This window comes from Rhynchophorus ferrugineus, unplaced genomic scaffold, assembly GCF_030347505.1.
Source record: "Rhynchophorus ferrugineus isolate W39M unplaced genomic scaffold, kcgeb_rfMv2 rfM1, whole genome shotgun sequence".
Classification (NCBI taxonomy): domain Eukaryota; kingdom Metazoa; phylum Arthropoda; class Insecta; order Coleoptera; family Curculionidae; genus Rhynchophorus; species Rhynchophorus ferrugineus.
This window is the reverse complement of record NW_027472580.1, coordinates 49,441,307-49,455,756: the sequence shown is the minus strand read 5'-3', so window position 1 is coordinate 49,455,756 and position 14,450 is coordinate 49,441,307. Positions and strand designations below refer to the sequence as shown.

General features: G+C 32.9%; 3 protein-coding genes across 3 annotated transcripts in view; 2 read left to right on the top strand and 1 right to left on the bottom strand.

The window, feature by feature from the left end:
- The window catches only part of robo3 (roundabout 3), a 440,303-nt gene extending 430,288 nt beyond the window's left edge, over positions 1 to 10,015 (top strand). The window contains exons 4-8 of the mRNA XM_076419735.1: positions 2,300 to 2,578; positions 2,635 to 4,215; positions 6,095 to 6,416; positions 6,480 to 7,107; positions 7,986 to 10,015. Coding sequence (XP_076275850.1) covers positions 2,300 to 2,578; positions 2,635 to 4,215; positions 6,095 to 6,416; positions 6,480 to 7,107; positions 7,986 to 8,330 — 3,155 coding nt within the window. The 3' untranslated portion in view covers positions 8,331 to 10,015. The remainder of the gene's footprint in view (positions 1 to 2,299; positions 2,579 to 2,634; positions 4,216 to 6,094; positions 6,417 to 6,479; positions 7,108 to 7,985) is intronic.
- Positions 10,016 to 11,598: 1,583 nt separating this feature from the next.
- LOC143198155 (uncharacterized) lies at positions 11,599 to 12,147 on the top strand. Its single transcript, XM_076407202.1, has 3 exons — positions 11,599 to 11,752; positions 11,803 to 11,905; positions 11,964 to 12,147. The coding sequence occupies exons 1-3, from the start codon at positions 11,679 to 11,681 to the stop codon at positions 12,108 to 12,110; spliced, it is 324 nt and encodes a 107-aa protein (XP_076263317.1). The 5' UTR covers positions 11,599 to 11,678; the 3' UTR covers positions 12,111 to 12,147.
- Positions 12,137 to 14,418, bottom strand: kraken (serine hydrolase like 2 kraken). Its single transcript, XM_076407142.1, has 7 exons — positions 14,278 to 14,418; positions 14,048 to 14,113; positions 13,727 to 13,891; positions 13,490 to 13,660; positions 13,101 to 13,250; positions 12,878 to 13,047; positions 12,137 to 12,781 (listed from the first exon to the last, which is right to left on the bottom strand). The coding sequence occupies exons 1-7, from the start codon at positions 14,303 to 14,305 to the stop codon at positions 12,590 to 12,592; spliced, it is 942 nt and encodes a 313-aa protein (XP_076263257.1). The 5' UTR covers positions 14,306 to 14,418; the 3' UTR covers positions 12,137 to 12,589.
- Positions 14,419 to 14,450: the final 32 nt, after the last annotated feature.

Here is a 14,450-nt window from a genome sequence, read left to right as displayed (position 1 = left end):
CGAGTAAACGGAAACAGGTAAGACGAGACGGGCAACAAAAGAGAAAGACATTCAGCGATTGGTTCATTACTTTTTTCCGAGCTCATGAATATTTCGCACATAAAACGCGCAATATATTTATGTGGGGGCATATGTTCTTTTCGCCAGCTGATTTTTCCGTAAAGTTTCTTGTTTATCTGGTTCGTTTTATCGCGTTTCGCGCCCAGTTTATTCTGTTTTATGAGCTAATTTATAGGCGGAGCGAGGAGAAGGACGAGAAGGGAGAAATGAAAGGAAAAACTTATAACCTTATATTTTACTAAAATAAGGAAATTTTTTATTTATATTTTCTCGTGCTTTTGAATTATGACCGTTTCCTTGCCTTCTTACAGTGCGTTAAGTTATACGAAGTACCAATTATTGGTATAAATGCCAGTTCATAATATTTTATTTTACCGAAATAATACGAGCTGTCCTACTTACGTTTTATTTTTAAACCTCGTTTTTTATAATATTAACATCTTCATAATAACTAGGAATTAATTAATAATAAAAATATAGAGTTATTTATTTATATTAACAACGTTATTTATTTTTATTATTTTTAAACAAATTAAGTTTGAAGTTTTTTAATAATCTTAAGTTTTATTTGTTGTTATAATGTACTTGTATTCAACGCATTGTCTAACATTAACTACCTCCATATTTCAGACAATAGCAAATTTCACATTAAAAAAAATTCTTGTGACGAGACTTCATTTTTAGTTTTTGTTTTTAAGAACTGAATTGCTATTAGATCCTGTGATTGGCCAGCAGCAGGTTGCAATGGAACAATTACAACAAGGAACAATATTTGATGACTATGGGGAGGCGTGGTAGTACATCTCGTTGAAGCGCCTTCGAATTCATCTTGATGACAAGCACAAATTTCATCGAACACTTGTGTGATGTGAATCTTGGTCCAATAGTGCTTTTTAGTCAACATTTTTTAACTTTACTGACCACCCTTTGCGTTCTTCGTCATTAATGGCAAAATCTCCCCTTTTAAAAAGGCCAAAACTGTATTTACACGTTTTTATTAATAGAATATGTTCACCATAAGCTTAATATCCAATCGAAAGCATTTTTCATTAAATAAAAAATTAAATTAAAATAAAATTAAAATTAAAATAAAAAATCAGGGCTGCTTATGACACAGTTATGAATAATTTATATAAAAGTATATATCAAAGGAAGCTCTATACTTGGGTAACAAGTAACGTGACAAAATCAATAAATTTTCAAATAAATGCCCTTCCAAAAACGTTCATAGGTTAGAGTGTTTGATGGGATTGGAAAGGAATTGTTCATAGGCTGCTCGAATATAATAACACTATTAATTCTAGTTGCTACTGTCAACAACTAATGCGATTGAAACTGACCATTAAAATAAAAACAAAATTAATACTACAATAGACACAACGACAGTGCTAGATCACATATCCTTAAATGATGGCTGGGAAGTTTTGATACATACAGTCTCGATATACTACAGTCTGGATATTACTCACTTGATTACCATTTGTTCCAATCTCTGTAGAACCCTGATAATGTTGTAATATTATTTTAAAAGGAGGCTTGTAAAAACCACTTTTTTCAATTTTTAGCACTAATGTCACATGTCAGGAAAGTGACAAGAAGTCATCGGTCAATACATCACATATATCATTGATTGGTAATTGAAATTATATTAATAAATAAACTTTAAAAAAACACATTAAAAAACTAAATTACTTTTTCTCCATCCCATTGCAATATAATACTCATATTTCTACTTCATCCTTCTCCATCTTTCTAAGATGTAAATTCAACCTACCCTAATTTTTAAACTATACATAAGACTGAAAATGGTGTTTTTTAATAAATTTATATTTAATTCTATTTTATCTCGATCCACTCTAGTCAAAAGTAATAAGAACAACTTCTTAACTCACACTTGCTTGATTTGAATTTTCAATCCATTTTTTGTTTTGTTGAACATGTTGAAGCCGACAGAGCCTGTTTATGATAAATTTTAGCAAACAATAATATTCAGCAAAATCTTTATTTCAATCAAAGCATAAAAGTAACATTTTTACAAATGGTTTGATTGAATATGATTGGATGTTTTGAACAATAATATGGTATAAAATTTAGTATTATATTAATCTTTATATAACATTACAATTTAATTTTATAATTCGTTTATAGAAAAGTGTTTAAACGAATATTAAAATAATATATAAAATAACTATTACATTAATAGTAATAATTATACTTAATCAATCATTATTTGTTTCAGTAATCAGAGAGGAATTTCGACAAGAGCCCCAGAGCGCAAGGGTTGGTGCTGGGGAAGACATTATCATGGAGTGTGCCCCACCAAGAGGTACACCCGAGCCTCAGGTATTCTGGAGGAAAGACGGTCAAACAATTGATCTTGGTGGTCGTTTAAAATTAGTCGATGGTTATAACTTGGCCATCACCGATTCCAAACCTTCCGATGATGGAAGATATCAATGTGTGGCAAAGAATACTGCAGGTATTCGGGAGAGTAGCCAAGCAATATTAAAAGTTTATGGTTGGTATATTGAATGTGATCAGAATTAAAGTTCTAATGTTATCTTATTGTTGCAGTTAAACCATTTATAGTACACCCACCACAAGATATAGTAGCTCTTGTTGGTTCCACCGTCGAAATACCGTGTGTTGTCGAAGGAGATCCTATCCCAGATGTACTGTGGCGGAGACAGGCACCTGGTGGTACCATGCCATTGGGTAGGGTGCGTGTTCTGGAGGACCGCACATTACGAATTGAAGGCCTAACATTAAAAGACCAAGGAAAATACACTTGCGATGCCGATAATTTCGCAGGTGCAACTTCAGCAAGTGCCTTTTTGACTGTACAGGCACCGCCCAGTTTCACCACTCGACCCTTAGCTCAAACCGTGGAAACCGGCCAGCAAGTATCTTTCCATTGTCACGTAACTGGAAGTCCAAAACCAACAATTTTTTGGTCGTTTGAGGGTGACCGGTCATTGGTCTATCCCGGATCTCCTGCAGGCAATTTCGAAGCTTACACCTCTATCGATGGACAATCTACATTGATTTTAAAAAATGCTCAAGTTCAACACTCGGGAAACGTCATTATTTGTTCGGCAGTGAACGATGCCGGTTCAATATCGACTCGGACAAGGTTGACCGTCACATCTAAAGAGGACAGGCCACCACCAGTAATTATCCGAGGACCTAGCAATCAGACTCTTCCTATCAATTCAGTGGCGTACTTAATTTGTGATGCGACTGGCACTCCTAAACCTATCATCTCCTGGTATAAGGACGGCGACCCTGTTACTCCATCTCATCGGGTTAATATGACTAATCCCAATCAAGTTGAAATCTACAACTTGGAGAAGGACGATTCCGGAGCGTACACATGCGTGGCTTCTTCAAGAGGTGGTAAGGCAACATGGACTGGGCATTTACTCGTAGAAAATCCAAAGAATCCGAACATAAATTTCTTCAAAGCGCCCGAAGCCGTTATGGTACCAGGACCACCTAGTAGGCCTCATGCCTTAAACCAATCGGAAGGAAGCGTCACAATCACTTGGGGGCAGAATAATAAAATAGGATCTTCTAGCTTGTTAGGCTATCAAATCGAACTCTTTGGCAGAGAAGAAGGAGTTACCCCGACTTGGACTATTGTTGGACGACGAACACCCGGACCTACATTTACTCAACATCTCTTATCGCCAGGAATACCGTATACTTTTCTCATAAGAGCAGAAAATTCTCACGGATTGGGTCCTCCTTCGCCTCTTTCGGAACCTATCATTGTTGGTCCCGATTTGGGACAAAATTGGGGAAACCCAGAGGTAACAATCTTGAGTGAAGCACGAGCAAACTTGGTGACCACGCCAAATATCGTGAAGCTAGTTAATGCCATTCCGGTGTCGTCCAGTGCCGTCAAACTGGTATGGGAAGTATCTGATACAACATTCGTGGAAGGACTCTACGTCTATTACATTAATCAGGAAGGTGGTCCAGAAGTTCCAAAAATATACAATATGTTAACAGTGTTGCATACCGGATCATCAAGCACGTTCACCGTAAACAATTTAAATAAGTGGAACAACTACGAGTTCTTTCTTGTTCCATTCTACAAGGCTATCGAAGGGCAACCTTCAAACTCTAAGACTGTTAGGACTTTAGAAGATGGTAAGTGCATCATTTTAATAGACTCAATATTATTAGGTGTTGCATACATATTTATCAACGATATATTTTGGTGAAAATATCACCAAATGTAAATGTAAACAATCTAACCAAACCATTAAATTCGATTTAATTCGGTTTTCGACATTTCCCTACACAGACTCATAATTTTGACTTAGTACAATTGTACAACGTAGTACAATTGATTCCATGTATGTATACGCTTCATTAACACTTCATAACAACATTTTTTTGTTCAAAACTAGCTTTATTCATCAACGTGATCTCCGTCAAGAGTCACACAATCATTCCAACAATGCTCTAACATTTCAATTCCATTTTTTGTAGAACTATTTATCTTTTGCTTCAAAATGGGCCTCAGTTTTAGCGATAACTTCTTCATTCGAGCAAAATGTCTTACCGGTGAGCATTTTTTGAGGTCTGCGGACAGCCAATAGTCGCTAGGAGCCAAATCTGCCAAATACGGTAGATGTGGGAACAATTCAAAGTTCAATTAATGTAGCTTTACCATTTTTTTAATTCATTTGTGACACATTACATTGGCTTGATGAAACAATGTTTTTTTGCATATGCGGTCGTTTCTTTGCAATTTCGACCTTCAAACGGTCCAGTAACGCTATATAATATTCACTGTTAATCATATTACCCTACTCAAAATAGTCAATGAATATTACACCACGCACATACCTAAATACCGAGTCCCTAACCTTTCCAACCGATTGTTGTGCTTTCGAGCGCTTCGGGCGAGGTTAACCAGATAGCGATTGTTTTGATCACGGAGTGTAGTAGAGGATCCACGTTTTATCCATTGTCATATATCGATGCAAAAATTCTAGTTTGTTACATTTAAACATGGCCAAACACCAGTCAGAATCAACACGTTTGTTTTGGTGGTTTAACAGTGGGTAAACATAGCACCTACTTTGAACAGAGCTTTCTCATAGTCAAATACTCTTGCAATATAACACCAACACATTCTTTTGATATCTTTACGATGTTAGCTAACTCACAACTAACTTTTTGATCATTCATAACGATTTTGTGGATATTTTGATGTTTTCTGTTGTTACCACCTCATTTGGACGTCCACTGCGTTCTGCATCGTCGGTGTCTCTACAAGACGTTTGAAGTCAGCAAACCAATGTTTTATTGTTCTTTCTGATAGAGCCGAGTCCTTATAACACTTTTCAAGCCATTGGTTCGCTTGAATAGTATTTTTCCCATCAAGAAGCAGTTCAAAATTAAAACACGAAATTGTTTTTGATCCATTGTTTTGAAAATAACAAAAGTAGTGCTACACTTAGCTCATTAACTCACAAAGTTACGCGTAGAACATCATCAAATTTCAAAAGTTTTCTTTTGAAAGTTAGTACTAGCTCAAAAAGCGATGAAAGCAATAAAACTAGCGCCATCTATGTGTTAGGCCCGGTACTTTTCCGCCCATATGTTTGATGTGGGATCTGCCATCCATCAAACAACTTTAGAAACTTAGTGTACTCACCAGACATAGTGCTTTCTTGTTCCACAAGTTCCAATCAACGCAGTATTGGTTTGGTTTGGCTTGCATGGCTTCGAAATGTTAAAGAAGTGCAAAGTTATCGTATACCAACGTTGTCCTTTCGACATAGTCCCCCACGTTACCAGAAAGACGGGAAAATGTTGAGAATTATGGAAAATATTATCATTAAAATATGTTTTTGTACCATTTATTCTTAGTACATGTAATTTAAGAATGATCAGAATACATGTAAACACCTAATATATATTAGATTATTATTTTATTATAAAATTGATTATCTTTGCGCGTAATTTATATACTCTATACTACTGTTTTATTAATACCAAATATTTGTTGTTTCAGTGCCCACCGAAGCTCCAAGTCACATGGAAGCACATCTTCTAAACTCTACGGCGGTAAAGTTGAAGTGGAGATCACCACCTTCCGTATCACTGAACGGGGAGATCCAAGGTTATAAGCTGGAGGTTCGTCGGAATGACACGGAATCCACCAAGATCATAAACGTGGGCGCAACTCCTTCATACCTGCTGGGCAACCTCTCATCAGGAGTAATGTATTATGTGAAGATAGCTGCATTCACGAAAGCCGGAGTAGGACCGTTCAGTGCTCCTTCTACCCTAAGGCTCGACCCTGCCTCCAAGATTATGGATGGTAACTCCAAAAGGTTGATTTTGTTTCGTTTTTGTTTTTACTAGAATTGTTCTAATTTGCATTATATGGTTTTTAGGCCAATAGGTAGCGATATGCAGCCAGGAGATTTTATAACCGAAACTTGGTTCATAGCATTGTTGATCAGCATGTTCCTGGTTATGGTTCTATTATTTAGTGCAATGGTATTCGTCAGGCGACGACAGCTGCTCTCGAAGAAAACAATGACGCCATCCAGATCAAACGGAGGTGTTTTATCCACACCGCTTGCTTCGAAGCAAGAGGTTCCTCTGTGGTTGGATAAAGACGTTCCCGATTACGCGTCCACGTTCCCCGAATATTCCAAGCTGACTCCCAACGGGGAGTTTGCCGGTCAACGCAACGAGTACAGCAACGGAAACGTGTCTCAAGGAACCAATCCCAGCATTAACCTCCATACCAATCCCTTACATTTCAAGGAGCAGTACGCGACAAGACCTGACAATTTGGAATATGGTTCCGAGGGAACATATCCAGTGAGAAAATTCAACGATTATAATTTAATGCAAGTTCAGGAGTATGCGAGTCCAAATTTAACCAATGATCGTACCTCACAAATTGCTGACTACGCTGAGGTGGATGCTACGCTAGTCAGTAGTCACGACAAAGGCAACACCTCTCCAGCGCCGTATGCCACAACTACTCTTGTAACTGGTAGTAGAAGATTGGTGAGTATTCATGTTATTTAATATTGTCGTTTGAACATTACAACTTACATAGTTAAATAATTAGTACGCATTATTAACAACTGTAAAATAATTATTATTGTCGATCAAAATTTTTCATGAACCGTCTGTTGAAAAATCAGCTGAAATATTTTAATGTTAGGTTCGTGTATGTATTTTGATCATCGATATCTATTAGTGAATATACAAATTATCAGTGTAAATAAACTCAATGCAAACAAATTCATTGTATTCAGACGCCAATCATGGAACACTCATAATTGAAATTTCGACATTCATTACTTTTTTTGCTTAATTTGATTACATTTGTTGATGAAGCCCGCAATTAAACAGGGAACAGAATGAAGAATTAAACACTAAAAAATGTATGCAGTATTACCGTTATATCACAATTTTCGGTTTTGGCTTCAACAATGTAAAAACGGTAATTTTGACATCAATGACAAAGAACGAACTGGAGGACCAAAAAGTTAGAATACGATGAATTACTTCTCTCTCAAAGATCTCTAGGAAAGCTCAGCAGTTGATGACTCAACTGTTCCATCCAAAATGAGGGAAAACGGCTACTACACGATTTTTATGAAAAAGTATTTTCTGTGACGTACTGTGGAACGTGCATCTAATACGATAATTTCAAGTGTAAAAAGTCAGGTGGGGTAGGCCACGAAAGTCAATCACTCAAACCGAATATCCTATATGGTATTAAAGTCTTGTTATCCACATAATGAGATCAGCAAGATTTAGTGTATTATGCTAATATTCAAGATTCTAGCTAATATGTTACTATAATAAGTATATTATTATAGAACATTAATATTATAAGTGAAAATGTTTACTTTATAACAAAACACCATTTTCAGATCTGGAACAATTCTCCATCCATGGCGTCTGATGACGAGTCTCCATATCCTGCATCCAATGGGGGCTACTACAATCGCAAAGTATACTCTGACTCGTATTTTGCTCCTACACATACGCTACGACGTCCGAAGAAAGACCATTACCGCAAAAATTCACAGGAAACTGCACCGCCAGATCTGGTCTCACCTAGTGGTCATAGCGCTGAACAACCTGTATACGCGAGGGTAGGACCGCCTGCTTTATCTTGGAGGAACGGGGCACCCAGTCTAAGCAGTTTCACGCCTAGCCCAGCCAGACACGTATACCACGGCTCTTCCAGAAGCGAACCAGGAAATATGCTTTAAATACAAACTAGTCGGTGATAGAATTGTCTGGAAATTCCTAGATAGCTCGTCTATTCTTCCATTATCGTTTTCACCTCTTCGCTGATTTGGAAGTTCCTAAAGAAAAACCTATAAACTTAAAAATTGTTCAAACTAAAACGTAGCTTATACTTTGAGTTCCTAAAACCAGCAGTCTATATCAACGTGCTATTCAAGAAAAGTTAAACAAATTAAAAAATAAGCTACAATCATATTATCGTCTTTAAAGCTAAGAAGATAACAATCCAAATAATTAATTTTAATTAGGTTCATCGTTCAATTTTAAGTGGATGGTACGAAATACCCACCAATCTGAAGCGCAAAACTATTTTGCTTGGTAAAATATCTTTTGCTTTTTGACTATTTAATATTAAACGTATGTTAAATATTGTGACTTATTTTGTATAATATATAAATAATCCTTGAAATGTAGTTCTAAGGCCTATTGATTCATATATAGCCAAACACGAACAAGAAAAATTAATTGTATATAGCAGTTAGTTAATTTACATTAAAACTTCAAAGAAATCTACGAATAAATAGTTGATAAAACTAATAGATAGACGCATGAGTCAGAAATAGCACAAATAATTGTTAAAAGCTGTTATTATTACAATTAGTAACATATATACGTAAAGGCTTATCAATAACTAAACGGCAAATAATTGTGTCGAAAACTAGTGTTACCCTCACGTACATTTTCGTTCAAGTAATTCTCATCATCAATGTTTATATAACAACAGTAGTATATATAGATTAATATATTAATGCGTAGGTTCCATTGAAGTTTTCCCACTAAGTATCCACATACAACTGAAGCTGTGGTGTATTATAAATATGATGCGAAATTGTAGAAGGAAAATTAGTTTTTTAGAACAAGACTGATAATTGTAAAATTTGTTGAAAATTATGTGTTTCCTATTTGTTTCCATATAAGTGATATCTAGGATTTAAACATATACGTTCAATATTTTGGCTTTGTATACAACAGACACATTACATTTCCACCAAAATACAGATTTTTATTATTAGTTGACCTTAAATGTGACAGAACAATGAAAACAAAATAATATGCACAAATTCTGAACACGTGATAATTCCGAACATTTTAAAATAACAGTTAGATTTAGTTTGTTTTGTTGCACTATATTACATATCATAACCCTTTGTATATATTTTCTAAAATAAAAGAAATTTACAGGAATCTTTCTACAAGTATCTCAATGAAAGCGAAGATTTTTGAGGCGATTGCCTTGTTTTGTAAAGAAAATAGAAGTTAAGCAAGTTCCATCCTTTAGATACTTAATTAAGAATTAAAAACCAGTTGTAACATATTGTACAGTATCATAGTAGTTTTAGAAAGTGTTTGTACAAGTATATACAAAAAAATACTTTTACTATTAACCCTGTCATGTTGTATCTTGATGATGTTCCATATTTTATATACATATTTCGGATAATGTATTGTTTTATTTTCGTTCAGATTATATATTGGTTAAGTCTTCCTTTTTCGTAAAAAGGTATTAAAGTTCGATAAACGTATAAAATTTCATTGTCATTTTCGTAGATTCGGGCTTCATGCTCATACATTTATAATTATGTGCCATTGAATATGTTAAACAAGTGTATGTACAGTATTTAACAATAAATATAAGATTTATAAATGACATATTGTTTTTTTTTAACAATTTTAATAGCAGTATTAGAAGAATGATTATTTAATTGCATATATATATATATAGTAGTATATTGTCACTTTAACATTTCGTCTTTCATAAGAACATAATGATAATTTAATTTCAATCAATCAGCTCATTCTTTAGTTCCAATCTATTTAAAGTTGACATATCAGTGTATTTTTAACATTTTTTTTCCTAAATAATGATTTGAATTTGAAAAGCTATGAAAAATCATACTGAAATGGTGAAAGTTTTAGGTTAATTTCCTATAGTGCACAGTGCAAAAGTTGTATAGTTGCAACAGTGCTATAGGCATGTATATATTAAGTAATAAGTAAGTGTCACCCTCGTTCATAATGGAACAAAAAGACATTTAATCTAGGAGCACTTACCTATCATTAAGACGAACTTTGAAGAAAAAACAAACTTCTAACTCGAGCCAAACGAACAAATTTCTTACAAACAATTTGACCGTCTAGATCAAGTGAGCAGTATGTTTAATATATCTGTCAAATAATAATATTACATATATGAACGTTGTAAACTTACCTGTGTAAAAAATTCAAACATTACTGACTAAAGAAAAAGCGGTTATGCAAAAGCAGATTTTTTTGTTTTAAACAACCTATTGTGTACTCGATAGGTAATGACCAATAAAAATTTTATAATCTAAATTATTTTTTCATGTATTTTGCTGTTGATTGTAATTCTTTTGGTTTCAAGGATATCAATGCATTTATTATATAGGTTTATCTTATAATAATATAATATATAATACATGTAGTAATAAATTCAACGTTTTTCTATTTTATTCAAATTTTCAATCAAATTATATTCAAAAGTTTATTCTTTATTTTATAAAGGGGAAATATTAACAGTGCTTTAAAGTAGTAAACAAACATACTTTGTAGAACACTATACACATATATATTACCAATAACATTTAGATAGAAACATAACATGAATTAAAATAATCTTTAACAATAACATACAATTATAAAGCAGAATTAAAAGACATTTCCTTAAATATTTACATTCAAAATATGTTCTTCTCTAGTGTAAAAGATGGCGTTGTTAAATAAATGATTAGAAGAAAAGTAATGCTAAAAACTTACGGTATAAAACTACTATTGATATCCTATAGTTGTTCCCGCCGTAATGTTAATGTAAAAAATGATTGCTTGCCTGACCAAGCAGTACTACGCCGCATTAATTTTGTATGTAAAATTATCCAACTATTGTTTTTTCCGTTTCATTTAAATTCCCATAAATATACATTGTATAAAGAAAGAAAGTTATATCATTAATACACCAAGCATGACATACCTTTACCTTTTTCAAAGCGATAGCGTTATCATTATTCGCCATAGCTTGTTAAGTGTATGTATGTCTTATTATGAATATATTTATTTTCCGTTTAAACTATCCAGCATAATAGTATCGATAAGGACTTATACAAGTTAATTGCTTTAGTTTTAATATAACTAGAGCTGGTTTATAAATAATTCTAATATTTACAACTTATTTAAAAAAGCGCAGTTGTATATTTTGTTGCATAAAAATTGATATTTACAGGCGCCATCTGTTGTCGACTATATTACCTATTTTACTAAATATTCAATACAAACTATGAATATTTAATGTTCTTAAAATGCCAATTCTAGAGGTAGAAGAAATATTAGTGAAATATAAAAAGCAAGAGGAACAAATAGAAACTGTGCTTAGGTTTGAATGTTTTTTCCGAAAATGTTAAATGCTTTATTCGTTATTTATAGAACTGAATGCATCCGAGACTCTTTATTAAACAAAGATCCTAAAGTGGGTTGCTTGAGATTAACAATTCAAGAAACTAGAAATAGAAATAAACTTATATTAAAGGTGTACTCCATATATAAAATATGAATGACATCTTGTATCTAAATTTTGTATATTTTAGGAGCAGGAAGTTGTTAAAGGAAACCTTAGATCAAAAGCAATTTTTAGCCCAATGGAATTGCAGTGGGAAAAAGTATTCAAGGAATATCAAATAAATCCCTCTCTCCCCATTATAACATGGTACTGTCATTCACCAGTATTTGTTTAAATTTCTTAAGAAATAAAGAAACAATATTATTTAATAAGATTTTAATAATTGGTATATATCATGCTTGTGTAACATTTTTTTCTAAGGAATAGAAAATTATTACTACTAAAGCTACAAAATAAATAAACTCATGTAATATAACAAATTATAATATATCACAATATATATCTAAATACGTTTGTATAAAGTTAGGTTCATAAAAATACAAACATTTCAGGATATTCTGATGAATAAAATCCCTACACCATGAAAAATAAATAAATTGATCTACCAGAGCCATTTTTAAATTTACTATTAGAGCAATAGTAAGTACATAAAAGACACATTAAATTATGACTAGTACCTATTACTGATATATATTTATGGATTTTATATTTTACATAAACATAAACATTAAATGTAAATTTTGACAATAATAAATATGTAGGCAGATTTGACAGCCCTATTGAATAAACATAATACTCAAATTGTTTGTAATCTTAGGATATCAGAAAGTCATGTATGATATCAGCTACTGAATTCCCATCATTTAGATGCAAATGGTGTGTTCCTGGAACATGGTGCCTTACCATTCTTTTTGCCTTTCCATTTTGTTCGATCTTATCCAAGACTAAATCATAATGCTCCGGGTATTCGAAATTGTAGCCTGGCACAGCCCTTATATTCAATACCTAAGAAATGGTTAATATAGATTTGCTAGATTTATACATTATTAATAAGATAAAATTATAAATGACAACATTAACTTACTATATATGTTTATTTACCTCACACTGAATTCTAGATGCCAATTCTAACACTTGTTCTAATGTAACAAATCCCAATGCAGACACTTTAAGTCTTGGATCTCTCGTAAAGTAATAATGATCTTCTTTGTCCTTAACTGGCTTCATACCCCTTTTCAATAATATTTTACATCCTTCCTGATTGATTGATCCTTAAAATGTAAGTCTCTCTTAAGCAAGTATGCTTGATTTTGAACTCTCCTACCTTTGTGAGCATCTTCAAGAATATTCAACATTTCATCATAACTATAAGATGGCATTTTATCTTGTGCTAAATTCTCATATGTTAAAAATTTATCAATTGAGACACCTAATATATCACATGATTTTTTAAGATCTCTCACAGCAGGGCTGGCTGAAAAGACACATGACATTAAAAAAGGAACAAATATATTACTATCAAAGGATTAAAAATTCATTGAATTTATATAGCATTCTATGGTATTTATAATTTAATACTAATCGATAATATAGAATGATTATTGGCTCTGTAAGGGAGGCATTAAAGATAGTATGCTCTTAAATGAAAAAAATATATAAAATTAATGACATGATTACACTGATGCTCTAACTAAATTATAACTTGTGTCTTACCAATATCTATACTAATATATTTTTTAACTTCTGTTGGATACACTGCTGAGTAAAGAAATGCAATGCCCCCTCCTAAGGAATGACCCATTATAACAATATTAGTCCACTTGAAATGTTTCACTATTCTCCTTAAATAATATACACCATCCCACCAAATGTAGTATTTGTGTCCTAGTTAAATTTATTGAAAATATATAGATATATAACTATATAGATATGACTATTACAACTACAAACCTGGTGGAAGATGTGATGAAAATCCATGCCCAGGAAGATCAATGCACAGTAAGGAATGTCCCCAGTTTTTTAATAAAGGTGCTACCTTATCAAAGGTACCACTGTTATCTTGCCAACCATGCAAAGCAATAATTGGTTGAACTTCCCTGGAACCCCACCATTTACCTGATAAAAAAAATTGCGTTAACTGCTAATTTACCTTGTAAACTAGGGATTATTTATTAACAATATATATGGTACTTATAAAATAAAGGGGATTATTGATATTTAAAATAAACATCTTGACCTAAAGTAAAAAAACTACATAATAGATAACTGTACCTGCAATATGACCCCATGGAACTGGAATGTTGATTTCTTCATAATCACAATTGCCTCTGTTTGAAGCTAATAATGTTATGTGAAACAGAAAAAATTAAATTATTTAAAATTGCAATGTAACTTTAATTAAATAACAATGCAATCCAATGACTTAATATTTACCAACTTTATTTAATTGATAATTAATTATTTTTTAAAACTGGTTTGTACAACCCTAACATTTACATTACCTGCCGATTTTCCATTTACTGCACTCATAATGACAAAGATAACAATAAACTGTATATTGTTAATAAACTAAACGAATTCAATTTTTGGCTTAGGAGCAAGGCGTTATCTACTAAAAATGAGAATTGCACTATCATACTAGACCTTTGTACCAAACAGACGGCAGTCAGTGCTC

Bases quoted from the DNA above. Each gene is read 5' to 3' on its own strand.
- LOC143198155 (XM_076407202.1), top strand. From the start codon at position 11,679: ATGCCAATTCTAGAGGTAGAAGAAATATTAGTGAAATATAAAAAGCAA. The intron at 11,753-11,802 runs GTTTGAATGTTT...CGTTATTTATAG, and splicing joins CAAATAGAAACTGTGCTTAG to AACTGAATGCATCCGAGACT. The intron at 11,906-11,963 runs GTGTACTCCATA...TGTATATTTTAG, and splicing joins GAAATAAACTTATATTAAAG to GAGCAGGAAGTTGTTAAAGG.
- kraken (XM_076407142.1), bottom strand. From the start codon at position 14,305: ATGAGTGCAGTAAATGGAAAATCGGCAG. The intron at 13,892-14,047 runs GTACAGTTATCT...TTTTTTTATCAG, and splicing joins TCCATGGGGTCATATTGCAG to GTAAATGGTGGGGTTCCAGG. The intron at 13,251-13,489 runs GTAAGACACAAG...GTGTCTTTTCAG, and splicing joins ATATATTAGTATAGATATTG to CCAGCCCTGCTGTGAGAGAT.